This window comes from Anolis sagrei, chromosome 3, assembly GCF_037176765.1.
Source record: "Anolis sagrei isolate rAnoSag1 chromosome 3, rAnoSag1.mat, whole genome shotgun sequence".
NCBI classification, from domain to species: domain Eukaryota; kingdom Metazoa; phylum Chordata; class Lepidosauria; order Squamata; family Dactyloidae; genus Anolis; species Anolis sagrei.
This window is the reverse complement of record NC_090023.1, coordinates 229,781,703-229,807,602: the sequence shown is the minus strand read 5'-3', so window position 1 is coordinate 229,807,602 and position 25,900 is coordinate 229,781,703. Positions and strand designations below refer to the sequence as shown.

The 25,900-nt window shown below is 39.4% G+C and overlaps 1 protein-coding gene across 2 annotated transcripts in view; it reads left to right on the top strand.

Annotated features, from left to right (window-relative positions):
• The first annotated feature begins 795 nt into the window (after positions 1–795).
• NMNAT3 (nicotinamide nucleotide adenylyltransferase 3) overlaps positions 796–25,900 on the top strand; it is a 47,514-nt gene continuing 22,409 nt past the window's right edge. For both annotated transcript variants that reach the window (XM_067465958.1, XM_067465957.1), the window contains exons 1-2: positions 796–878; positions 21,061–21,197. In XM_067465958.1, the coding sequence (XP_067322059.1) occupies positions 21,089–21,197 (109 nt within the window). In that variant the 5' untranslated portion in view covers positions 796–878; positions 21,061–21,088. The remainder of the gene's footprint in view (positions 879–21,060; positions 21,198–25,900) is intronic.

Here is a 25,900-nt window from a genome sequence, read left to right as displayed (position 1 = left end):
ATAATAATATAATGTCTAATAATATAATAAAAATTCTTAATTTTAAAAATGTGGAAAACCATGTCTCTGAGCATATACAAAGTGCATTCCCTATGATGACAGAAAGCTACCTCATATATATATATATATATATAGCAAGCTGACAGGAAACAATCAGGGCCAGCTAACACATCCCAACAAAGAATTCCCCCAGGCAAGAGGCAGCCAGACTTTGAAGCTGCAATGTCATTCAATGCTAATCAAGGTGGCCAATTGCAACATTCACACTTTCCTCCAACAGACAAGAGTTCTTTTTCCCACCCTGGACATCCCAGATATATAAACCCCACTTTCCTAGTTTCCAAGAGACCTCACAACCTCTGAGGATGCCTGCCATAGATGTGGGCGAAACGTCAGGAGAGAATGCTGCTGGAACATGTCCATACAGCCCAGAAAAATCACAGAAAAGTTCAGGTTCAGTATTACCTATTCCAACTGATTGTAAACTAATTCTTCTAGAAGAGGTCTCAGTGTAAACTCAACCCTAAAGTTTACTTTTTGAAATATGAATGTATTCTTTATCCTCTATGTGAGGCTAAGACCCGCTCCTTCCCTTTAAGACAAATTAAGTAGGCAGAGAAGAACAAGTTCAACATGCTGCCTTTCCAAACTCCGCCTCTGCCTAGGATTATCGCCCCCTTCCAGAATTGGTTGCGTCCGCAAAAAGCTCCTCCCTAGGGACAGGATCTGCCTGTTTTCCAGTGGACGAGTCCATTTGAGCTAAATCGGGGGTGGGCGTGGCTACTTTCTAAGTCAGGAAGAGAAAGTCCAGACCTGGCCAATTGGAGGCGGAATCGCAGAAGACAGACAGAAGAAGAAATTCGTCCCAAGGGTCATAAGTGCGTACACGTGTAGGGCTATACACACGTTACTGGATGTATAACTAGGATAGCCGGCTGCAGGCTTGTTTGATATGAGAAGCAACCTAACACTAAGGGTGCCTCTGAGCATGTGCAGAGTATTGCTTCCTGCTTTAGGAGTTTGTTTTTGTTTTTTTTTAACTAGTGTTATGATCAGAGGCAGTGAAAGGCCATCTCTAGCTTTCACAAAGATCTAGGCTCTGATACTTGGAATTCTTAAGGGGAAACTTCATAGTGATCCCATGTGCTAAAAGTTTTGAAATAGTTTCTTACTTATTTACTGTCAGTTTAGGGGTTAGAAATGATTTTGAGTTTTATAATAATTTGATAGTTGTGGTTGTGTGCTTTTGATTAGTTTCCAATTTATGTCAAGCCCATCATGGCAAGGTTATTTTTTTCAGAGCAGGTTTGCCTTTGCTTTCCTTTGAGGCTGAGAGAGTGTGACTTACTCAAAATTAGCCAGTGGAACTTCCATGGCTGAGGCCGCAATTCAAACCCAGGTCTCCAAAACTAGTTTCAATACTCAAAGTGCTACACCACCCTCACTGTTAGTTTAATATTGTAGTATAATAGACACAATTTCTCTTTTGAATTGAAAATTTTAAAGATTATTTTGTAAGTCACTAATTATTCCAACTATTGTGGGAAAGGTGGGATACAATCCATAGAATCGTAGAGTTGGAAGAGATCTCGTGGGTCATCCAGTCCAACCTCCTGCCAAGAAGCAGAAAAATCACATTCCGATCACCCCGACAGATGGCCATCCAATCTCTGTTTAAAAGCCTTCAAAGAAGGAGCCTCCACCACACTCCATAGCAGTGAGTTCCATTGCTGAACAAGCTTGTTTTCTGCTGCCCTGGAGACTAGGACGCGGAACTTCAAACTACAAGAAAGGAGATTCCATCTGAACATTACTGAGAGAGCCGTTCAACAGTGGAACTCTCTGCCCTGGAGTGTGGTGGAGGCTCCTTTGGAAGCTTTTAAACAGAGGCTGGATGGCCATTTGTCGGGGATACTTTGAATGCAATCTTCTTGCTTCTTGGCAGGAGGTTGGACTGGATGGCCCATGAGGTCTCTTCCAACTCTATGATTCTAAGATTAGTACACAACAAACAAGATTGCTGTGCTGGCTTTTGTATTGGATCACACATTGGACACTTCCCAAGTGTCTAGGACTGTGTGATGTATCGTCAAATAATGCGGGCAGATCTGATTAGGGTGATCTTTTGCAACTGACATGGTAATTTTGTCATCAGCGCTGATTGTTTTCAAGTGCTGGCCAAGGTCTTTAGGCACTGCACCCAGTGTGCTGATCACCACTGGGACCACCTTTACTGGCTTATGCCAGTGTCTTTGCAGTTCGATCTTTAAATCCTCGTATTGTGTCAGCATTTCCAGTTACTTCTAATCAATCCTGTCACCTGTGATTGCAACATCGATAATCCATATTTCGGGTTTTTTCCACAATCATGAGTATTGTGCTCCAGAACTCTGTCGGTCTGAATTCGGAAGTCCCAGAGTAGTTTGACATGTTCATTTTCCGTAGCATTTCCAGGCTTATGATCCTACCAGTCTTTTGTCATAGGCGGATAGTATTTGTGGCCCAAGTTCCAATGGATCATCTTAGCAATGATATTATGCCTCTAATACTTATCATTGTTGTTGTTGTTGTTGTTGTTGTTATTCTTATTGTTGTTATTATTATTATTATATAAACGGATGATACTCTCAGACTTATACATGTGCACTTGGATATCAGTCCCTCAGAGTTTGTCCTAGCAAAGGTAGTTTTCTAGATAAACCGGTTTGGTTTCTAAATAGAGCTGAAATGCAGCTTATACTAAGTACCAGTACAACCTAGTAATATGCTTTTGGCATATATATATATAATGCTATTTTATACCATGGTGCAATAGCATTGTGCCATGTTTTCATGATCGCACTGTTCAAATTTGTGCATAATCTAATGATAGCAAAATTGGAGACTAGGCATCTGTTAACTGAGATTGTGTTCTCTGAGTAGTATTAGTTTTTAGTCCACAATAAAAACCAAACAGAAGATGATAATTACAAGTTGAGTGCTAATTTTCCAAAATTGGGTGGCTGAGAATGTGGCTCCTAACATTTCTGGGAGTTCAACTTATGCAAACTTGGTTTCACTCTCAAGATTATTATAAATACTGTCTAAAACTACCTTTGGGCTGTGTGTATAAGGTGTAAATGAAGCAATTTACACCTTCTACACACATCCCAAAGTTAATTGTTTCTCAATTCCACAATATCTCATTTTGTACACATATGCAAATACAGGTATTCCAAAATAATAATTATACAACAACATCCCAAAAACTTTTCATCCCAAGCATTTCAGATAAAGGATACCCAACCTATATTGCACTTGCAAGTTCTGTCACTTACAGATTTCAGACGGTCTAAAATACTAGTGTTTTTAAGGATGTTTTTGTTTTATTTAAAGTTGCTGTAATATTATCAGCTCAATCAGTGTCCTTTTCATTCTTTCTGTGCAGCACATGGAGAGGCTTAGAGGCTCACTAAAACAGGAGAGGAGAGAAATCATAGTTTTTTTAAAAAAGAATAATAAATAGAAATGTTTGCACTTTGTTGTTACCTGCCAGGTGCTAATTTATGGCCTGTTTATTGTGCGATATTTGGCAAGGTCTGAATCTGTGTAGGATGTATTTGAGCAAGATAAAATAAGGAGAAAAGAACTAGTTTGATACTGCAGAAAGTCCAGTTGAGTGGTTATGGAAGGGAAGAGGCAGGGCCAAGGGATGGGGATAAACAACATGAAACTTCCTAGGAAATCAAGGTATAAATCTTTTAAAGAAGCAGCTAAAGGTAAACTGTATCATTTTGGTGGAAAGCCCAGCATCGAAAAAATAGTATTTTTACTGAGAGATGTTGACAGCAAGGTCTCATATTATGTGGCTGGCTTTGCCCCTTCCAGCAAATAAGATTTGAGAGCTTTATGGAAACTCATCTGTCAGATTGCACATAGTAAACTATTTTATTTCATTGCACTGCTTTGTGTGAGCACTGCTTTGGATTGGATTGTTTGAAAGCCATCTGGAGGCTGAGAGACCACTGGGTTTAGGGATGTGAAAGCAAATGTATGTAAATGATTACAGTATATGTTGTAAATGTAACACACATGTATACATACACATATACACACACACATACACACAAAGATATATGTATATATATATATATATATATATATATACACACACACACACACACACACTATATTATATGCATATGTGTATATATAAAGTGTACATACATGTGTGCACACACATACTGCATACTGTGTGTTTGGGTGTGTGTGTGTGTGTATATATATATATATAGAGAGAGAGAGAGAGAGAGAGAGAAGTGGTTAACAAACATCACTAAAATTGTGTGTGTGTATGTGTAGATAGATAGATAGATAGACTGACCAATATGTTTTAACTTCCCTCTTCTTTAGTTACTAAAGATGAAACTGAGCTGCAGTCAAGGTGGCAGTTTAGAACAATGTTTTCAACATTCTTCAATGGGTGATGGCTTTATCCTCTAGATTGAGTCCCTGTGGTCTTAGGATCCTAAATCTATAAATCCAGAAATGCTCCCATTTGTTCAAAAGGCCTGAATGTGATGGCACCTCAGTACCAAAGAGGAGACAAATCAGAAATGTGGTGATGTTCCATTTTGAAATGCCTGTCCTCTGGTTGCTTTAGCTTTTTGGACAGGATAAATCTAGATTTAGTTCTGTTTTTGTATTCTTGTGATGTATGCTTTGGGCTCATGTAATAAACTGTGAATGCTTGGGGTGGTTGGATGGTTTTTTATCCACATGGTCGTCTGCAGCCCCGTTTCCTTGTTACTTATAATAAGGTCCATGCCTCGAAGGGAAACAATCACAGCACACTATAAAGAGAAATAAAAGGAGGCATTTTCAAAACATCTTTCTTAATTTAGTTAATTCAAGAATGGATCTGTATTGAGATTTTCCACAGATGGCTGTGTTCATGAAATGTTGTATTTCCAACTAGCTTGTAGGTCTTCCTCTGAATGACAGACTATATTATCATTAGCATATTGAAGTTCTATAACATATGTTGTTGTGGCTTTGCTTTTGCCTTTCAGCCTGCGGAGGTTAAAGGGCGTGCTATCTATCCGATAAGTGATTTTTACACCTCTGGGAAACTTCATATTGACGAGATGTAGAATCATAGCTATAAAGAAAAATAGGGTTGGGGCAATTACACTTCCCTGTTTGACACCTGATCCCATTTTAAATGGATCATTGTGGGAGCTGTTGCTGTACAAGACTTTTTATTTATTTATTTACTGTATTTATACCTTTCCCTTCTCAGTCCTATGGGGCACACAAGGCGGCTTACATATATAGGAAATAATTAGATACCGAAAACACACATAATAAAAACATGAGCATTAAAACAATAATTAAACCCTAATAAAACCTTAAAACCAATTATTTAAAATCACACAATCTAGTATCGTAGTCAGCAGGCGTTCTAATTTGTCATTGCACTATTTCATCTTTTCTTATTGCACTGATAGATTGCTCATTGAACGTTTGGTTGAATATCCACGTTTTTAGCCTTTCCCTTAAAGGTCAGGAGGGAGGGGGCTGATTTAATTTCACTCAGGAAGGAATTCCATAGCCACGGGGCCACTGCTGAGAAGGCCCTGTCTCTCGTTCCCACCAACCGCACCTGTGAAGGAGGCAGGATCGAGATCAGGGCCTCCTCAGAAGATCTTCCATACCTTGGGAAGTCTGATCTGGCCACAGTGGTCCACGCTGGTCCCAAATAGAATAGATTATTGCAACACACTCTACATGGGGTTGCCTTTGAAGACTTCGGAAACTCCAACTAGTCCAACTGTTGACGGTCAGATTACTCACTGAAGCGACTTACAGGGAGCACACCACCCCCCTGCTTTGTCAGCTCCACTGGCTGCTGGTCCACTTCCGAACCCAATTCAAAGTGCTGGCCTTGACCTATAAAGTCCTAAATGGTTCTGGCCCAGTTTACTTGTCTGAACGTATCTCCCTCTATGACCTATTGCTTAGGAGCTTGAGTCCAGTTACATCCTTTGACACATTATTTCTCATACTTGTCTTCTGCTCTTATTTAGTAGTAGATTGGGTGACTTCTAACTGGGAGTTTCATGTTCCAGTACTATCTTTTGTTTTATTTTGGATTGGATTGTCATAAAGGGCATGCAGGAGTGTATCCAGCTCCCTTTCTGAATAGTTCTTAGTCTTTTAGAGTCAACTCAATAGAGATCCTCAACAGTTTCTCCACTTCCAGATTTGCACATACACAAATACACACACTACTGCTACCCAGTAGCTATTTGGCACATTTGGTCTGGCTCCTCTGCAAAAGTCTATCTGAAGTAAGAGATCCTGTTCACACTGCTATCATCAATATAACCTCTTGCCTTATATAACCTCATGCATTCCCATGAGCCAGAGAGTATCAATGACTTTCTAAACTACAAGGGATTGCATAGGGGATTAGCATGGCAGTTAAAACAGAATCATAGTACTGTAATTGTGTAATGTGAAAAGCCCCTGGACTGATTATTATTATTGCCTATGATGGTACATGCTGAGAAGTCAGTATTATTTTCATGGTCAAAGATAGTAAAGTGCTTTTGATATGTGTGACTCATATATTGTTTGAATTCAGCACAGCACATGGTTTTATATGATTAATTCTGCAGACGTGAAGCCTTTGATTGATGATCTTCCTTAATTTTTCAGTATGTCTTTCAAATATATGATGTTTTCATAAGAGATGTGAGAAATGCTTTTTTCTGGTCTGTAACATTTTTGCACACAAGCTTGTGAATGTGGTTAATGTGGCATGTAGCATGGGACAAAGGTTTTAGTAGGAATGAAAGCCAATGGAAATGGATTGTGACTACAGCTAATTAAACAATGTTAGTCATTCATTTCTGTGAATATATGCAGTCCTCAGGATGAGCAGTATCAGTTGTCAAACACATTTTTATCCTTATTTATCCAAAAGAATGACAGACTGAATTGTTTCTAAAGGCTATAAAAGCTATAAAGTGGCAAATCTGAGGTAGTGAGAGGATTCTGGGAGTTATGATCCAACAAAGTAACTTTTGCAAACTGAAAAATGGCAGGACGTAGTTTAGTTTTGGGCTGGAATGTGTCCAGAGGAGGGCGACTAGAATGATCAAGGGTCTGGAGAACAAGCCCTATGAGGAGTGGCTTAGCCTGCAGAAGAGAAGACTGAGAGGAGACATGAAAGGCATGTATAAATATGTGAGGGGAAGTCATGGAGAGGAGGGAGCAAGCTTGTTTTCTGCTGCCCTGCAGACTAGGACACGGAGCAATGGCTTCAAACTACAGGAAAGGAGATTCCACCTGAACATTAGGAAGAACTTCCTGACTTTGAGAACCGTTCAGCAGTGGAACTCTCTGCCCCGGAGTGTGGTGGAGGCTCCTTCTTTGGAAGCTTTTAAACAGAGGCTGGATGGCCATCTGTCAGGGGTGATTTGAATGCAATATTCCTGCTTCTTGGCAGGGGGTTGGACTGGATGGCCCATGAGGTCTCTTCCAACTCTTTGATTCTATGGACAGAAGGTAGATTGCAATATTTGGGTTTTTTGATTCCAAACTGTTTAACAATAGCAGCAGCAAAGTCACTGTTTCCACCTGAAAAAATCATCTGGAATGGAAAGAAATCTTGAGTTAACCAAGAGTGAGGTTTTGTGTGAAAGAGCAGTGAACTGTTTTTAGTTCTGGTATTGAACGTGAATTCAGTTACTTAATTTTAAACACATTCCTTTTGTACTTGACTATGGTTGATGGATTACCTATTTTTGTATCCTGAAATGGTACAGAGCTGCCTCCTAGAGACATTTCTTTTTCCTCATTTTGTCCTCACCCCAAATAGCAGAAAGCAAAATGAGGAGTGACTTTCTGCTTGCCAAAAATTGTGCCCTCTCCAGACAGTTGCCCATATCTTTATTTAACACAAACACAAAGCCGAAACCGCCATTATGACTTCACTACATGAATATGTTGATTGCCTCTGTATTACGCTGCTAAAAATATAAAGAGAAGCCTGAAACTTGACATTCTATGCTATAGACTGTGTAAATATGTCACATGGAGTCATTTCCATTTATTTGCAGGTGTTTGCTTAGAACTAGCAGTTCACAGATTAGATGCAGCTAATTCATGTTGTTCATGAAGAAGCAATCATGAATAATTATAACGGCAATTGCACAACTTTCATATAGGTATGGAATGCTTATCATGAAGTCGTCAGTGTGAAATATGTGAAAACACTTGTTTTAGCAATGGCAAATTTGTTAAAATATTAGAAATTTGGAAACTTTAGAATGTGATCATCTGCTTTATATATTTAATCGAGGACACAATCCTACCCTACACTTTCTGGGAAATGAATTTCACCAAATACATTAAGACCTGGAGGTAAATAGGCTTAGAATTTGATCCTCTAAGCATCTTGTGTGTCTTTATTATTTATTTATTTATTTATTTACTTCGCTTGTATACTGTTCTTCTCAGCCCTTAGGCAATATACACAGTACAAAATCATTGTTTGAGAGTAAGGCCCACTTCAGACAGAACAAGTGCATTCCCAAGTAATGAAATATAGAATTGCAACCTTATGATGGTGTTGTTTGCCTACTCAGGATACCACTCATTTCAGTGGGATTGGTTGCCTACAAATGAGTGAATACAGTTGCCTTCATTATATATAAATAATAATAAAACTTTATTTATATACCACTCTATCTCCTCTAGGAGACTCAGGGTGGTTTCCATGTAACAAAACACCAAAACATACATAGTAAGAAAAACATAAGCATAAAATTATCAAAACAACACATATACCAATCTTATCCTATTCTAACCAATCTAATTTCATGCAAAATTACTGTTCGGGCCAGGATTTCAGAATGGGCCTAGGTGAATTAAGAAGGCCGAACCAAGGCTACTGCAGGCAAGACATGAGGGGGCCAGGGGAATGGCTAAAGTGCAATAACCGGTCCCAACAATAGTAATAGTGGGACCTGTGGTTGATCAATTCCAGGGCTATTGGGGAACTGACTAGGGTAATGGGCCAGATTCTAACAGTGCAAGGCCAGATTCTAACAGTGGCCAGGGGCTGGAGCTAGTCTTAGTTATTCTCAAAGGCCTGGTGAAACCACCAAATCTTCAAGCTCTTACAAAAAGAGGAGAGGGATGGGGCCTGTCTTATTTCCCTTGGGAGGGCATTCCAGAGGCACCGGGCCACCATAGAGAAGGCCTTCTCTCTCTCGTTTCCACCAGCCGTACTTGTGACGGTGGTGGGAGCGAGAGAAGGGCCTCTTTGGTAGATCTTAGAGTTCACACTGGTTCATAGATGAAGATGTGGTTGCGAAGATAGGCGGGACCCAAACCGTTATGACTTAAAGTCTGCCTGGGTGGAAGAAATAAATGTCCATCTAGTCTGTGGTTGAAGAAAGTGCTAAAGATCTTGTAAGCTGACAGCTAAAGTGGTGATAAACTGCATCAATTCTGAAGTAAGCAGTTCTATCAATAGAAGGACCCATGGAAAAAGTGATCTAGAAGTCTAATGCCTGGTAAAAATGGCTTGGTAGCATCTTGTTGGTGCTAGTCTCCAACAAGAAATATCATTGTGATGGGCAAAGCTGTCAAACTTTGCCCATCACAATGTTTCTTTTTGTTGGAGAAATATTTATTTATTTGACCATGACCCACAAAACCCTGTGCCCACCATGGGGAGGAAACACAGTTATCTCCCCATCTCAGTCTCAGCTTCATGTTTTGTATTGTTGCTGCAGAGTGGAAGGTGGCAGGTTGTATATGGCTAGTTTTGAGTTTAGTCAAGAAATTTTCAAGACTGTTGGGCTGGAAAGTTTGGATTTTCTTAACACTTTTGGGGTTCACAGAATGATGATCTCCTTCCTGGCTGCGACTAATGCCTCTATTCTGACCTGCTTAAAATTAAACAATTTTGGAAAAGTGTGTTCTTCAAGTTAATCGGTGCAGCTGGAGAAAAATGTGAGAAGCTGCATTTGGAGCTTTTATGCAAAGGGAGTGTGTGAATTATTCAACTGTGAACTATAGCAGACACCAACTTGTGTCATATTATAGAGTCTGGAGAGATGTGAACGTGAAGGGTATCACAGACTGTTCCAGAGAGGGCTGCCATCTCTGTAAGCATCTTGGGCATTTTGAATTTATGTGTAAATATAGCACTCTGAGTGTTGCACCACGTACTTAGAGCAAACAAAGCTTTTCTCAAATAACTCGGGCACCGCCAGGTCCCCAAGCTAGTTATTACTAAAAGATATTCTACATCTTGCAATAGAAAAATAATTGATAGATTTTTCATAGCATTAAAGGTACATAAGATTTCACTCAGAGTGTTAATATTGTATTGTTTTATCATTCATATTGCATTGTTTATATGTAATGGGACAGGCATCATGGTGCTCTAAAATGTTTTAGTTTGTAATCCTTATCAGCCCTACACTACATATCAAAGGTGTGTGGGAGTTGTAGTCCATAGTATCTGAAAATTGTCAGGTTGCCTACCTGGGAAATGATAAAGACAAGTTGCACATTTTGTTTATTATGGAACAAGGGTTTGTTTTTACTTTTGTGAGGCTGTTTGTATATAAAAAGATTTGCATTTCAACTGTCTATGCACCTCTTTTCTGCCATTCATTGCCCAGGTTAGTCTGTTTATGTGATAATGAAAAGGTCCAAATGGTGCCTTGGATTTTCTTCAACTGGTCTGAAACATTGCAGCCAAATTGCTGAACTGGGGCTGGCTGCATGGAACAAGCCACTCCATTGTTGCACTAGCTCCATTGGCTGCTAGACTGTTTCTGGGCACAATTCAAAGTGCTGGTTTTGACCTATAAAGCCCTAGACTACCTAATCTTCCAAGTAGAACTAGCAGGGAAAAGGGTCAGTGCTCTGGCACTAGTACTTTGGGATCTCTGAGTGGCCTTAAATTGTTGCCATCCCTTCCCTGACAGAAACAGTTAGGAGGATCAACCTTGAACAACCTTGGAACTGATAGACTGATTCAGACTTCTTTACTGAATGGGCTGAGCAGCCTGCTCCGCAGTAATGGCTCTAGGGAGTTCTCCATTAGAGTCTATATATTCTGAACCCTCTTGGTTTTGCAGTTCTACCTTGAGATAGCTGTCTGTATTAGGAATTGCTGTGGGTTCACAAGAGGTGCCACTTTGAAAGAGACTGCTAGTAAAAGATAGCTGCTAGCAAGGGATCTGTGAAGAAAAGTATTTAATGTTGAATGATCCTGTAATATAAGAATCCCAGTGGTTTTTTGAAATGCCAATTTATTACTCTTCATATAAAACATAGAGTAGCACATTTTCCTCTGCCCGCCAGCTTATTGCTTAGATTAAATTATTCTTCCAAGGGTCACTGTCACTCAGTACAAGGTACCTGCGTGCACCTTGTCCTCCATTTTTTCTAATTTTGCGGCACACCCAGGAGCTCATAAATTAAAATGCAAACACAGCACTTTATTGTAGATTCTTGTAATTAATCACAGATGTCTTTGATTACTGACTGTTTCAGGAGCTCCTTCTTTGGTCATTGGTAACATCATTTATTATTGATGCACTATAGAAATATAACTGATGCAGCAGGAATGCTCATTGTACAATTTATTGTGAAAATTGTATTTTTTGTATATTTGAAAATATGTAGCTAAATGCAAAACACTGTTTTATTGACAGTGTTTTGCATTCTCATGCATGTACATTTCATATTTTTAAAACCACTTTTCCTTAACATAATATATTGTAGATATATTGGATTGCAGCTCCCATTAGCTACAGCTTGTATGATGAAAGGTCAGAGTATAAGAACTATCAATCAAAATGTCTGTTTGGACAAGACCCTTTGCAATGGTTCATATATGAACAGAGCAGCCGTGTTGATGCCTGGTTTTCCTCTTCCATTGAGTCTGACCTTCAGATTCAGGACAAAATAGGAACGTCCCTTGAAAAGAAATGTATGTGCCATAGAATAGAATCGGCATGTGCAAGGCATGTTTTGAATGTGTTATTTCTTCATGGGATTTCTGGAGCCACATGGGTAGTTAAATTTATGAGCTTTACTGAGCAAAGTGGCCTGTTTTTAGGAGGATACTTTTCTTTGTGTCTTCATTGTTATGGTAGGTGTATCATCAGTGCTTTACAACTATCAAAAAGAATGAAGTATTTGCAGAGTACTGCTTTGAAGCCATAAACTTTACAGCTGTGTATCTTCCTCTGATCAGATGATGTACTATGGCATCTTTATTTAAAATACAATAGCATGCTTGTGTGTCTGTGTGCACTTGCATCTGTTCAAAATAGATTTCCTGAGGGCTATATCAAAGATTCTGAAGAGCCCTATTTTACTAGAAGTCTCTGTCATGGAAATTCAAACCTATCTTTCAAGTTAACACTTATGGACAGAAATGAATATCTTTTTAATAGGATAACTTTTCTGCGAAGAGGCTAAAAGCAGGTTTGTCGCCTCAGTCTCCAAGCAGGTTGACAGCAAATTGTTTTTTGGCATAGGAAGTCAACATGAATGCAGAGCATTTATTTGAAAAACAACTAGTTGGGGATATAATATTTGTTTGAAAAGCTTGTCAATGCAGTTCAGTGATCTTACTTGCCTTTATTGCTTGTGATGGTGGGAAGAGATGTTCTGATGATGTGAGGGAAGCCCAAATTTTCCTTCCAACACTGGCACCTTGCCTTTTGATCCACATTCCGAAAATGTGATGGAAACCTACTATTTAGCTTTAAAAATGACCAAAATGATCAAAGGTTTGGAAACCAAGCCCTATGAGGAATGGCTGTGGGAGATTTCAATCCCATCTGTGCATTTGCATTCTCCTGAACTTGCTTTCCAGCTTCTCAGTGATGAATCCATAAGTAATTAAACAAATTGGTGAGACACACTTCAAACAGAGATCTTGTTGCACCGTTCAAATGTTGTGGCCAAAGGAGTCAATCTGAAGGTGCTATGAACATTTCCCAAGGAAGTTTGTTTTCTTCCACCAATTGGTCTGAACAAAAAGGAGATTGGACAAGAAAGATATTCAAGACAAACAGGAACGTGTCTTCAGAAGGGTGACTAAAATGATTAAAGATTCAGAAGTCAAGTCCTATGAGGGACATCTTAAGGAGCTGAATATGTTTAGCTTGTGAAAAGAAGGCTGAGAGGGGACAAGATAGTCATGTTTATATACAGGGTTAGTCAAAATGAATAGGCCAATAAGAAAATTAATTTTAGACGAATGTATGTTTATTGTAACCAAACTACAGCTACGTATCGACAGATAAATTATCAAAGTTTTGTCTCACCTTCAGAGATGTTCGATATGGGCGCCCCGTGTGACACGGCAGACGTCCAAGCGATAGTCCAGTTCATTCCACATCCGTTGCAGCACATCCGACGTAATGGCATAACACAAAACGCCTTCTCTTTGCCTGATTCCGCCATTTTGAAAACAGCGACTCCTAGCGACGCCTAGCGGCATTAACGTACATGTGTGTTGCTCAAAAAAAACTTTGATAGTTTATCTGTCGCTACGTAGCTGTGGTTTGGTTACAGTAAACATACATTCGGGTACAATTAATTTTCTTATTGGCCTATTCATTTTGACTAACCCTGTACTTTAAAAATGTGATATTAAGGAGTGGGCAGGCACGTTTTCTGCTGTTCTGGAGATTAGGATACAGAGCAGTGGATTCAAGCTGCAGGGAAAGAAATTCCATCTATACATTTGGAAGAACTTCCTGATGGTACAAGCTGTTTGGGAGTGGAATATGCTGCCTCAGAGGGAGTCTCCTTCTCTAGAGGTTTTCAAACAGAGGCTGGATGGCCATCTTTTGGGGGTGATTTGGCTTCATGGTGGGGGCTGGACTGGATTGCCCTTGTGCCAATTTGAGTCCCACCCGTGGGATAAAAGCGGGATAATAAATAAATAAATACAATAACAATATCTTCCAACCCTATGATTCTATTACTCTTTCACATCCATATGCTGGCTCTTGCTTAGATTATTTTTGGATCCACCATTCCCTGAAACGTCTAGCCAACATGACTGTATTGGTCTTCACACTCATAGCACTTCTTACTGACTCCAGGTAAGAGAGGAGAAGTGGCGCTATATCTTAGGAAAATACAGACCATTCAAAAAGTTTTCATCCACGATGACACACCTCAAGACATACTGCCAAAAAAAAAAAAAGTTGTCCCTGTGCAAAAATGAAAAGTCTTTCTCTCCTTGTCAATAACAAAAAGAATATAAACCAATTACACTTCTAGATTGGTCAAAAGAAGAATGGGATCTCATTATGTTGTTTTGTTTTGTTTTGTTTTGTTTTTTGGAGCTTGATGAGTTTTGTTTGGTGTTGTCACTGCTGCCTGTTCCACTCTGTTTGGGGGTTCTTTGTAGAGATTTTTTTTAAAAAATCCATACTCAAAATTTTTCCAAAGGCTTTTTGAAAAAATGGGGCATGTTCTCTTGAATCATAGAATCATAGAATCATAGAATCAAAGAGTTGGAAGAGACCTCATGGGCCATCCAGTCCAACCCCCTGCCAAGAAGCAGGAATATTGCATTCAAATCACCCCTGACAAATGGCCATCCAGCCTCTGCTTAAAAGCTTCCAATGAAGGAGCCTCCACCACACTCCGGGGCAGAGAGTTCCACTGCTGAACGGCTCTCACAGTCAGGAAGTTTTTCCTAATGTTCAAATGGAATCTCCTCTCTTGTAGTTTGAAGCCATTGTTCCGCGTCCTAGTCTCCAAGGAAGCAGAAAACAAGCTTGCTCCCTCCTCCCTGTGGCTTCCTCTCACATATTTGTACATGGCTATCATATCTCCTCTCAGCCTTCTCTTCTTCAGGCTAAACATGCCCAGTTCCCTAAGCCGCTCCTCATAGGGCTTGTTCTCCAGACCCTTGATCATTTTAGTCGCCCTCCTCTGGACACATTCCAGCTTGTCAATATCTCTCTTGAATTGTGGTGCCCAGAATTGGACACAATATTCCAGATGTGGTCTAACCAAAGCAGAATAGAGGGGTAGCATTACTTCCTTAGATCTAGACACTATGCTCCTCTTGATGCAGGCCAAAATCCCATTGGCTTTTTTTGCCGCCACATCACATTGTTGGCTCATGTTTAACTTGTTGTCCACGAGGACTCCAAGATCTTTTTCACACGTACTGCTCTCGAGCCATGCGTCCCCCATTCTGTATCTTTGCATTTCATTTTTTCTGCCAAAGTGGAGTATCTTGCATTTGTCACTGTTGAACTTCATTTTGTTAGTTTTGGCCCATCTCTCTAATCTGTCAAGATCGTTTTGAATTCTGCTCCTGTCCTCTGGACTATTGGCTATCCCTCCCAATTTGGTGTCATCTGCAAACTTGATGATCATGCCTTCTAGCCCTTCATCTAAGTCATTAATAAAGATGTTGAACAGGACCGGGCCCAGGACGGAACCCTGCGGCACTCCACTTGTCACTTCTTTCCAAGATGAAGAGGAAGCATTAGTGAGCACTCTCTGTGTTCGTCCACTTAACCAATTACAGATCCACCTCACCGTAGTTTTGCCTAGCCCACATTGGACTAGTTTCCTTGCCAGAAGGTCATGGGGGACCTTGTCGAAGGCCTTACTGAAATCCAGGTACGCCACATCCACGGCATTCCCCGCATCTACCCAGCTTGTAGCTCTATCTTGAGGTCGGTGAAGAGTAAATTTGCTTCTCTCGGTCCCAAAGGGCCATTCTTTGATACTTTATAGTTCAAATATGATACCGCTGTAATTAAAAATATTTTTTTTGTTCTGAAACATCTCAGATTTAAAAAGAAACCCACCAATGAGTGGAAATGAAATGTTGCATCCCGTGTAAGGAACTGCAGAAAAAATATTTGGGATAACAGAAACATACATATTGTTTTAAAGAGAACTACAGCAACACAGGTTGTAAGGTTTGAAGATATCAAGAGGGGTCAGTCATTTAGTTGCGACATGCAAGACAGCCTATATAAAGTCTGTGCCAAATTTCATGAGGAGACCCTCTCATGAAAGTTCTATGTGCTTGCAAGTTCTGAAATCTAATATAAATGCCAAACCTCTAAGAAAATGATGGTAAGCTAACAGCCATCACAAAAGGAGTGTGTGTGTGTGTGTGTATATATATATATATATCTTACTGCCACTTAGTGCTGCTTGTTCAGAAGTGCAAAAAGTGACCATGGCAAATTCTTTTACCTAGGTTGCTCCAAAACCCTAACTCTGCCCTTATTCTCCCAGTCATTTCCTTGCTGGAATGGGCTATTGTGATCCGCATGACCTCTCCAATGTGGACTTGTGTCTGTGCTGTTGTATGGACCCTTTAGTTTTGCCATGCGTGGTCAGACTTCAATACGGACTTGATAGAGAGCCATAGACAGGTTTCAAACAACAACAAGAATATGTTTATTAAACACAGTAAAAATGCATCAACATTTAATAAAATATTATTTATCCTGCCACGAAACCATAGGACGTTCTCACTTCTTTCTCTGATCCAAAGCCCTTCTTGCTTCAGCTCCAGTCCCTGTCTCTATCAAGTCATATCCCTATCTATATCAATTTCAAACCCTGTCTGAATCCCAATAGAAGCAAAATTCTGTCTTTTGATACATTCTGTTTCCTCCGTGTCCCCTCTTTACAGCCTCCGAGTCCTACCTGGCTTCCTTGAAGATAGGTCTGCCTAAGGCTCCTTCACACTGGGCAACAGCCAAACCCACAGCAAACTTCCCTGTCATACACTCACTTTTAGTGTGTTATTTGAGGGCAGAGTGCTCAACTAGTACCTAGAAATATGGAGTATCCTGTTGGCTGCTCATACATAAGTAGATATCTAACCTTTAAATAAAGGACACCCCTCCCAGTCAGGGACACTTTGCAACCCTAATGTCAACCTCTCAACAAATCTGTGGAAGAAATATTCTGTGACCCGCTTATTATGCTGTTGCACGTTTTCATTAGAGTTATTAGTACCTTTCCTGCATAATCGAGGCAATTGTTTGGGAACAAATTCAGTGAGCTCTTTTTGAGAGAGAGAGACTGAAGTGTTTGCAGATTTTATTCTGGGGTGTGTGAATTTAAAACAAAAACAAAAAAGGTGTAAATTGACTTTTGACTCCTATTTTCATCTTAGCAGGGTGTTGCTAACTTGATTAATGCTTCTCTTATTTTAAAGCAAGTGAAGTTGTTCCCAGGACCTTTCCTAATGATCCTTAATTCACAATGTTTGTTGTTACAGATGCTGCAGTAAAAGCTGCAGCTTCACCAAATCATGTATTCTTAATTAGGCTTTCATTAGTTTACAACTTTGTACCAGAATTTTCTCAGTGAGAATAACATGCAATTTGGCCACTCTATGAAATCAACTGCATTAAAAAGAAAGCACTTGAATTCTTTGCAGTTTTTGTTGTTGGGTCCAACTTATGACAACCCTGAAACAACCAATGGCAATATATGTTTGTCTTTTCTATTGCCTCCGAGGCTGAGAGATTGTGACTTGCTCAAGGTGGTTGAGGCTCCTTCTTTGGAGGCTTTTAAACAGAGGCTTGGGTGGCCTTCTTTTGGGGGTGCTTTGATTGTGCTTTTTCTGCATAGTGAGGTTGGACTGGATGGCCCTTATGATCCCTTCCAACTCCATAATTCTATGAATGTCTTCTTTGTAATATGCACAATATCTCCATGTATACAGACAGAAACAGTATGTATTTCTTCCCAACCCATCATTCTTTCTATTTCTGATCTTTACACTGAGTATGCTCCATTATTTATGAAGCAAAAATGGCACCACACATATAAGAAAGAGTGATGAGTAAGCCTCAAGGCTTGCATAAGTATTAAAAAAAAATCTTTAGAAATAAAAAAACCACTGTATATATTCATGCATAAGTCAAATGCATGTATAAGCTGAAGCATATTCGGTGGGCAAATTGTAGATTTTGATACGTCCTATAGCTAAGCTGAGAGTAAAAAATAGGGCATGTAAGAAAAATGTAATGCAAGAAGCAAAGGAAGCCAAAGAACTTAAGAAAATTCCAGCAGGCATATCTGTTTGTGCTTATTCACAACAGAGAGAGTAAAGGGATCAGTGTTTCTTTCATGTTTTCCTGGACAGTCTAAGATCATGCCTTTTGCCACTCTACTCAAAGAAAGGGGTCATTCTTGTTTTGAGAAGAATTAAGATACAGTACTCACCCCAACCTGTGGATAGTCGATCCATTTTGGGTGTGTGTGATTTTTTGAGTAAAATGTCTAGGCTTAAATAGGCGCATATCTAGGGCAGGGGAACCCGAAAAGACTTGGAGTAAGTATGCTTAAGGACTTGAAGTACTGACCACTTTGGAGAGGGGCATGAACAACAGAAAGAAATGGAAGAGAGGGTGTATCTATACCACGTAGCAATAGCATTATGATTCCACTTTAACTGTTGTGGCAACATCCTATGGAATCCTGGGATTTGCAGTTTAGGGAAGAGTAGATAGAATCCCCAGCCAAAGAGCTCTAGTGCCTCACAAAACTGCAAACCCCCAGGCTTCTGAGTAGACAGCAGAAGGTGAGCCCTGATTTTAGGGTCATCTTGTTTTCTGCTGCCCTGGAGACTAGGATGCAGAACAATGGCTTCAAACTACAAGAAAGGAGATTCCATCTGAACATTAGGAAGAACTTCCTGACTGTGAGAGCTGTTCGGTAGTGGAACTCTCAGCCCCAGAGTGTGGTGGAGGCTCCTTCTTTGGAGGCTTTTAAACAGAGGCTGGATGGCCATCTGTCAGGGATGCTTTGAATGAAATTTTCCTGCTTCTTGGCGGGGGGTTGGACTGGATGGCCCATGAGGTCTCTTCCAACTCTAGTATTCTACCTTTGACTCCTTGACTGTTTTTAAAAGACTTGTGGGGAGTGTTTTGTTTGGTTTTGGCCATCTGCTCTTTTCTGAGTCACTAACTTGCTCTGGGTTGGAACTAATAGCCACTAACCCTACATAACTGCTGCTCTTGTCTTTTGAGCTCACTCTCTGAGGGCCGACAGGAGAGAGCCATACTAGTAAGAGTTGAACTGTCATTAGAACAGCAAACATTCGCATTAGTAATGGAATAGCAACAGATAGAGAAGCTGTGTCTTGATGCACAGGATAAGTATACTGAATTGGGATGGAGAAGGAGACAGAAAATGTATTTCTGAATGACGGAATTCTTTTTGCTAAGCTACTTGTACACAGAATATTTGACTTTGTGATGTCCTCTATTGTGAGTCATCTTGAGGATCCTATGGAACTGTAGTAGGTTGCACAGTTCAGGAATAAGTGAATTATATGTAGTTGTGTCTCTATGACCTTTAAAAAAATCAAACTCTGTTTTTCATTTTAATAAAGTCTACATTTCAGCATTAACATTTTTTTTTTGTATTTAAGTGATTTAATTTTTATCCCAATTTTTGCCATAGGGGAACTAAGGCAGCTTACACATTAAAGTGTAAAAATCATTTGTTAATATATAGATAAAACCTGGACTATGACTAAATATGTAATAGATGGAAACCCAATCAGATGGATCCATAATTCATTGGAAAACTCTGCTCCAAGAGTTGTCATTACTGGTAATGCTTCAAATTAGAATGACATCTGGAATGACAGGTTTTCTCCTGGGGTCAACATTCTTCAATATTTTGATTGATTATATAGCTTATGAGGTGGGAGGAGTTCTTACCAAATTTGCAGATTTTACAAAGCTGGAAGGGGTGGTTGATACATTGGAAGAAAGGAACACAATTTAAATGGAGCTTGATAAACTAGCCAACTGAGATGAAAATAATATAAAATTTAACAGAGACATTGAGACCACAGAGCCCATATGCACAGGTATGGGATGGAGGGGTGTGGGGTACTTCACTCAGCAGTCACCCCCCCCCCCCCCCATCTGTAGATCATAAATTGAATAGGAGCTGGCAGTGGGGCTGCAGCAAATGCTATCTTAGCCTGCTTTAATCAAAGCATAGTTTTCAATTCAAGGGAATTAATCATCAGGCCTCATTCAAAATACTGTGTTCGGTTCTAGGCACCTCAAATTAAGAAGGATATAAACAAATAGGGGTGAGTTCAGAGAAGGGCAAGAGGCATGGAAAACAAAACATGGGGGGAGGATGAAGGAACTGGGTATGTTCAAGTTGGTGAAAAAGAGATATAGCAATATTAATAATAATAATAATAACAACAACAATAATAATAACCCACCTGATGACTCAGGGTATGTATAAAAATATTAAGGGGGTGACATGTCTGCAGTCTTCAAATACCTTAAGGCACATATGTCAAGTGCAAGGCCTACAAGCCAGAGCCGGCCCACCACATCATTCTACATGGCCCGTGAGGTTTTCAGTGTCAGGGCAACATACTTATATTTATAGTCTTACGATTACAAAAGGCCCTTTGAAGGCAACCATAAGTGCTGCCATGACACTTGGAGACAATGTGTTTGACCCTCCTGCCTTAAGGGCTCTCAGAAAGAGAAGGGTTCAGCCTTGTTTTCTGCTGTTTCAGAGGGCAGTACTAGGTCTGATAGTTTTAAGTTTCAGGAGTGTAGATTTCTACCAAACAGTAGTAGAAATGTATTGACACCACATATGGGCACAATTTAATAATGGATCAATGGACAGCTACCTACTGGGGATGCTGTTGGTGAAGATCCTACATTAAGCAGGAGTTGGTCCCCTTCCAAATCAATAATTCCACAATTCTGACAAAACTACAATCACCATTAAACAATAGACCACTTAAAAACAATGATTTAATTGCCTACAGTGGTTGTGGCTGATGAGAATGCTAGCCTAAAATATTTGGCTGGTCTCAAATTGGGAAAAGTCAATATGCAATCTGCTGGCTTGTCACATTGTTCTAATAATGGACTCTTTGGTGTTTCAGAGTTTTGTTGTTATGAGAAAATTTTTAGGACCCTGTTAGCAAGATAAGACTGTTTTAATTGTTGCTGTTTTTCCATTAAGGTGTTGCTGCTAAAGATTGCTGGCCTAAATGAAGCATCTGACACCCCTCACCCTTCTTGCCTGTGGCTCTTTTAATCCCATAACAAATATGCACTTGCGTTTGTTTGAACTAGCAAGAGATCACCTGCATCAAACAGGTCAGTCTATAAACCTCTCTGGAAAATCAGTGAGATTGCTCTGAGATTCAAGAACATTTCACACCATTTCAACACATTTTTAGTTCCATTAATTAAAGTTCAAGACTTATACCAGATATTTCACAGCGTGCTAAATAGGAACTTTGCAGTTTTAGCAACTTCTGAAGAAGGGCACAAAACGTGTAGATATAAAATAACATTTTCACACCATTACTGTGAAGTTTTGTCAATGGTTTAGTGGGATAATTGCAGGTTTAAACTTAGTGGAAAGAGCTTTTGCCCCATTTTTACGGGGGAGAGGAAAAGTTAAATTGCATTGTCACATCTGTTTATCGATCTTACCATTTAATCTAAAGAAATGATAGTCCATTTGCAGTTTTAACAAGAAAAATTGGAAAACAGTGTAAGTTTCCCAATGCACTTTCACTAGGAGCCCAGCTGAAAAGATATTGTGTAGCTATTCCATTTTTTCTCTCTCTGTCTTTGGGTGTCAAGAAATAAAGGGAGAAGTGGCGAGGGCATGACACTGTAACAAGGTGAAGCTGTCATCTTCTGAACCCCTTCCCAATAAAATTCATTGAATAGGGGTACATTTTGCGCAGAAGTCTTATCTGAAAGCACATGAAGATGTAGCACTTTCAGCAAAACTACGTGGGTAGAAAACATGAGAAAAGCTGTGTTTCAGTAGCATCCATGTTCTGCTTAGATGGACAGAACAATTAATGACCCAGACAGCTCTTTGGGTCATGTTCATTCCAGCACCAGCAAAAATTCAAGATAGGGATGAGCAGATATTCATTTAAAAATCTGCGGCTCAGAATTGTTGACAGATGGAGCGTTACCTGTGGATGCTTGGAAAGCATCAGGAAACAGAGCAATCAGCAGATTACAAATATCTAATACACGGCTGACACCAAAGCAGTGAAGATGCTTACAGTTAAGACTTGGAATACTATGTATGAAAAGGTTAGGACAACCAGAACCAAATGCTATCTGAAATACTGCTGACAAGCCAAACTGGTAATATTGGTGTTTACTTTAACTGTTGAAATGAAAGATAGCCCATATAATGGTTCAGCATGACCCTCGGTGGGAGATAATGTTATTTTCAGTCCCTCCTTTAAGTTTGTTTTCAAAGGTTACAAACATTCACACATACATACATGCACACCAGCTCCTGAGAATATCTTTTTATCCTAACCTTTTTATTTGTTTCGGTTGTGAAACTTGTGTTTTTGAGATCCTTGAAGTCCCAAAATCTTTCTGATACTGTTGGAGCTTTTCTTTGGTTTTGTTCTGAGCCTTTATGATTTTTTGTTAGATTTTACATTGTATTTCACTGCATTTACAGAACTAATGCATTAAAATTTTGTGAACTGACTGAACAACTGCCAAATCATTTGACTACTGGGTAGGATAAAAATGCAAGAAGCAGTATCTTTGTGATCTTTTTCTTATTGTGCTGCTTTTGAAAGAAAAACAAGATGTGCTTTTATGATGGAACATTTTGGGGCGGGGGGGGGGGGTGAAATGTTTTTGAACTGCAGCTTCTGGAACATTTCATTTACCTGACATTTTCTAAAAGAATAACCTTTTCAAATTTTGAATTTAGAGCCGTATTATTATTATTATTATTATTATTATTATTATTATTTGATACATAACAATATTAGCACACAGCAAACAAAATCACTATGCTGGCTTTTGTATTTGATCACATGACAGATACTTCCCAAGTGTCTAGGACTGTGTGATGTATCGGCGAATAATGCATGCAGATCTGAGTTGGGTGGCCTTTTGCAGCTGACAGATGGTAATTTTGTCAGCACTGATTTTTTAAGTTTTGAGTTTTTAAGTGCAGGCCAAGGTCTTTAGGCACTATACCCAGTGTGCCAATCACCACTGGGACCACCTCTAGCTTGTGCCAGATTCTTTGCAGTTTTATCTTTAAATCCTCATATCGTGTAAGCTTTTCCAGTTGCTTCTCATAAATTCTGCTGTCACTTATTATTATTATTATTATTATTATTATTATTATTATTATATATACACAGAAATATAGGAAATACTTTAGGACTCTTGGAACTGAGTGTGTTCAACAACAAAAAATCTCCGAAACTGCCATTTGCTTTCCTGAGAAAATCTTCACTGGTACCATATTCATGTAACAAATAAATCTGCATGTTAATTCCATTTACATAATGTTATATCTAACTGAGATCTTAAACAGAGTGATCAGATCCCATCTATATTAGTGAAGGACCAGGGGCCAGTTTGGGCCAGCTATTTTTATGTTAAGTTGTGTTGTGGAACTGATTTAGTGTACATTGTAATGCATGAAGTCAAGGACACAGAACCATCAGGTTGCTGTTGTTTGCACAAGACAGATTCGTAAGCTCCATTAAGTGAAAGTGCTTCCTTGATAACAAAATAAGATCAAGATTATCCATATTTATTTATTTAGAGTATTTATATCCCACTCTTCAATCAAAATGGCTTTCAGAGTGGCTTATAAATCATTGAATTGCCCTCAGGCTTTACAATCCAAATAAAATACGACATAAAGGAAAAAGGAATGGCATCAAGGGATGGGGTTAAGTCCGGTAGACACTGATGCTTCATTCCTCCTTCTGAAGCCAGAGCAGTGACAGTTGGGAGAGAGGAAATTTCATCTGCTTTTTAAAGGATCCTTGAGATTTTCTCCCTTTCAATTCTCCACCATTTATCTGCGAATGCTACTTTATTCTCTGCTCAATCCAAAATTCTTATGTTTTTGTCTTTATTCTCTGCTCAATCCAGTTCTTATGTTTTTGTCTCCTTGTGATGACAGCAAATTAAATGATTCATCTACTCTTTTATGTATAGTCTTGTGGACCATGACTTCAGTAAATCTGAAGTTCTTAATCCATGTTGCCTTCCATCATTCATGTGGTTTTAGGAAAATGGTGAAAATAAACTATTTAATATACAAGTGTTTTGTTGTTGATTTTAAAAATGCCCTGTGCTTCTCAGTTGGGCAAGAGAGCAGGCCCTCACTGTTGAAGACACCTGCTGGACCAGAACAGGATGGAGCTGTGTCTAGATGCCTGCCTTCCACTTCCAGACAGCAAAAAAATGCGAGTTTTAAATGGAGAACAAAAACAAAACAAAACAGAACCTGAGAACATGTCTCTACACAGACCACTGGGTCCTGAGGTTTCTTCCCCCACCATCCTCACAGGATTTCTCAGAAGAAGGTGGAGAGCAAACGGGGAACATCCAGCGAAAGCTTTTTTTTAAAAAAAATCACTTCATAATGTGCTGGACTGTATATGCACACATGTGACTATCTTTATATAAATACAAGCAGATTTTGATGTGCGCATATGAGGTTCAGCACATAACAGAGGGAATTTTTTTTAAAAAAAATTCCACTGGATTTCTCTCTTCCCCCAGTTGTTTATTCAAGCTCAGTTTAATATTATAAAGTTTAAAATAAAGAGTTTCAGAGAGTCCTTATTTACTCTCATTTCATGCTTCCTTTAAATCAGCTATGTGTCCATTTCACAGCCCAATCAATTGACTAGCTGTTTGGGGCTTTTAAAAAGTGGGCATGTGCTGGAGCAGTTGCATAGGGGGAGGGAAGGAAATCATATGTTTTTTTTGCGAGTGCAGGTATATACAGTGATGAAAATATGCACATTTTCTGGCCAGCATCGGGATAAAAGGGGTTCCGTTTACCCCTTGTTTTTTTTTTTTTTGTCTGTTACTGCAAAACAGTGTGGATTTACCACTAGTGTTATATAGCCCTGCCCCTTAACTCAGGAAATCCCGTGTTTTAGGTGCTGTGTAGATGGACCCTCAGTGGCTGTGAAACTTTTAAAAACTTACTTTAATAACATTTACCAGTCCCAAGATTTAAGATATTTTCTCAATGTAATTAATGCATTTGTTTTTAGATTACTGTCATAGCCAGTGGTTTGTCTGGCCTGGCTTGGGTGCTGCTGGGGCCTTGGAAGAGGTTTAACTGACCTCATCCCCGAGAAAAGCTTCACAGTCTTTGAGGGAATATCTGTTAAGGCTTGCTGAATTGAGCAGCAATGAGAATCTCTAGATTAAAAGGGGTCTGGAAGAGATAGGTCCGCAGTAGCAGATAATGTCGTACTTTGGCACTCTTGTCCTGGACTTTGACACTGTTACACCCTGGGTTAGAATTCTAGACTCTAACCTTGTTCCTATAATCCTATTTTGTACTCTTCTTTTGTTGTAACCCTGTTTTAGCACTTTTATCCTGAAACCTTGAATTTGAACTCTGGATTTACTTTCTAGCTTGATTTATGGACTTGAATTTCGATTTGTACCTTTGGATTTGCTTTAGTAACTCTGTTGAGTGAACTCTTGGCATCTGACTTTTGGACTGCAAACTCGGCTACTGTTTGTTCTTGCTTTGTAATAGTTTCTGCATTAATTGGACTCTTGACCTTGATTTGTGTTACTCCAGCTGTGTGCTGTCTGTTTTGCTAGCCAGACCTTTAGTTTTCCATTCAAGTAAATGTGATCTTGGCTCACCTTGTGTTTCTTTGACAAACTTCCGCCCTCAACACTGGGAGAGCCCTAGCATACGACACTAACTCTTAATTTCTTGTTTCTCAAATTAACTAGAATAGTTATGTTCTAGGTTGCTGTTATTTTATCCTATCTTAATGCTAGTATATGCCACTGGC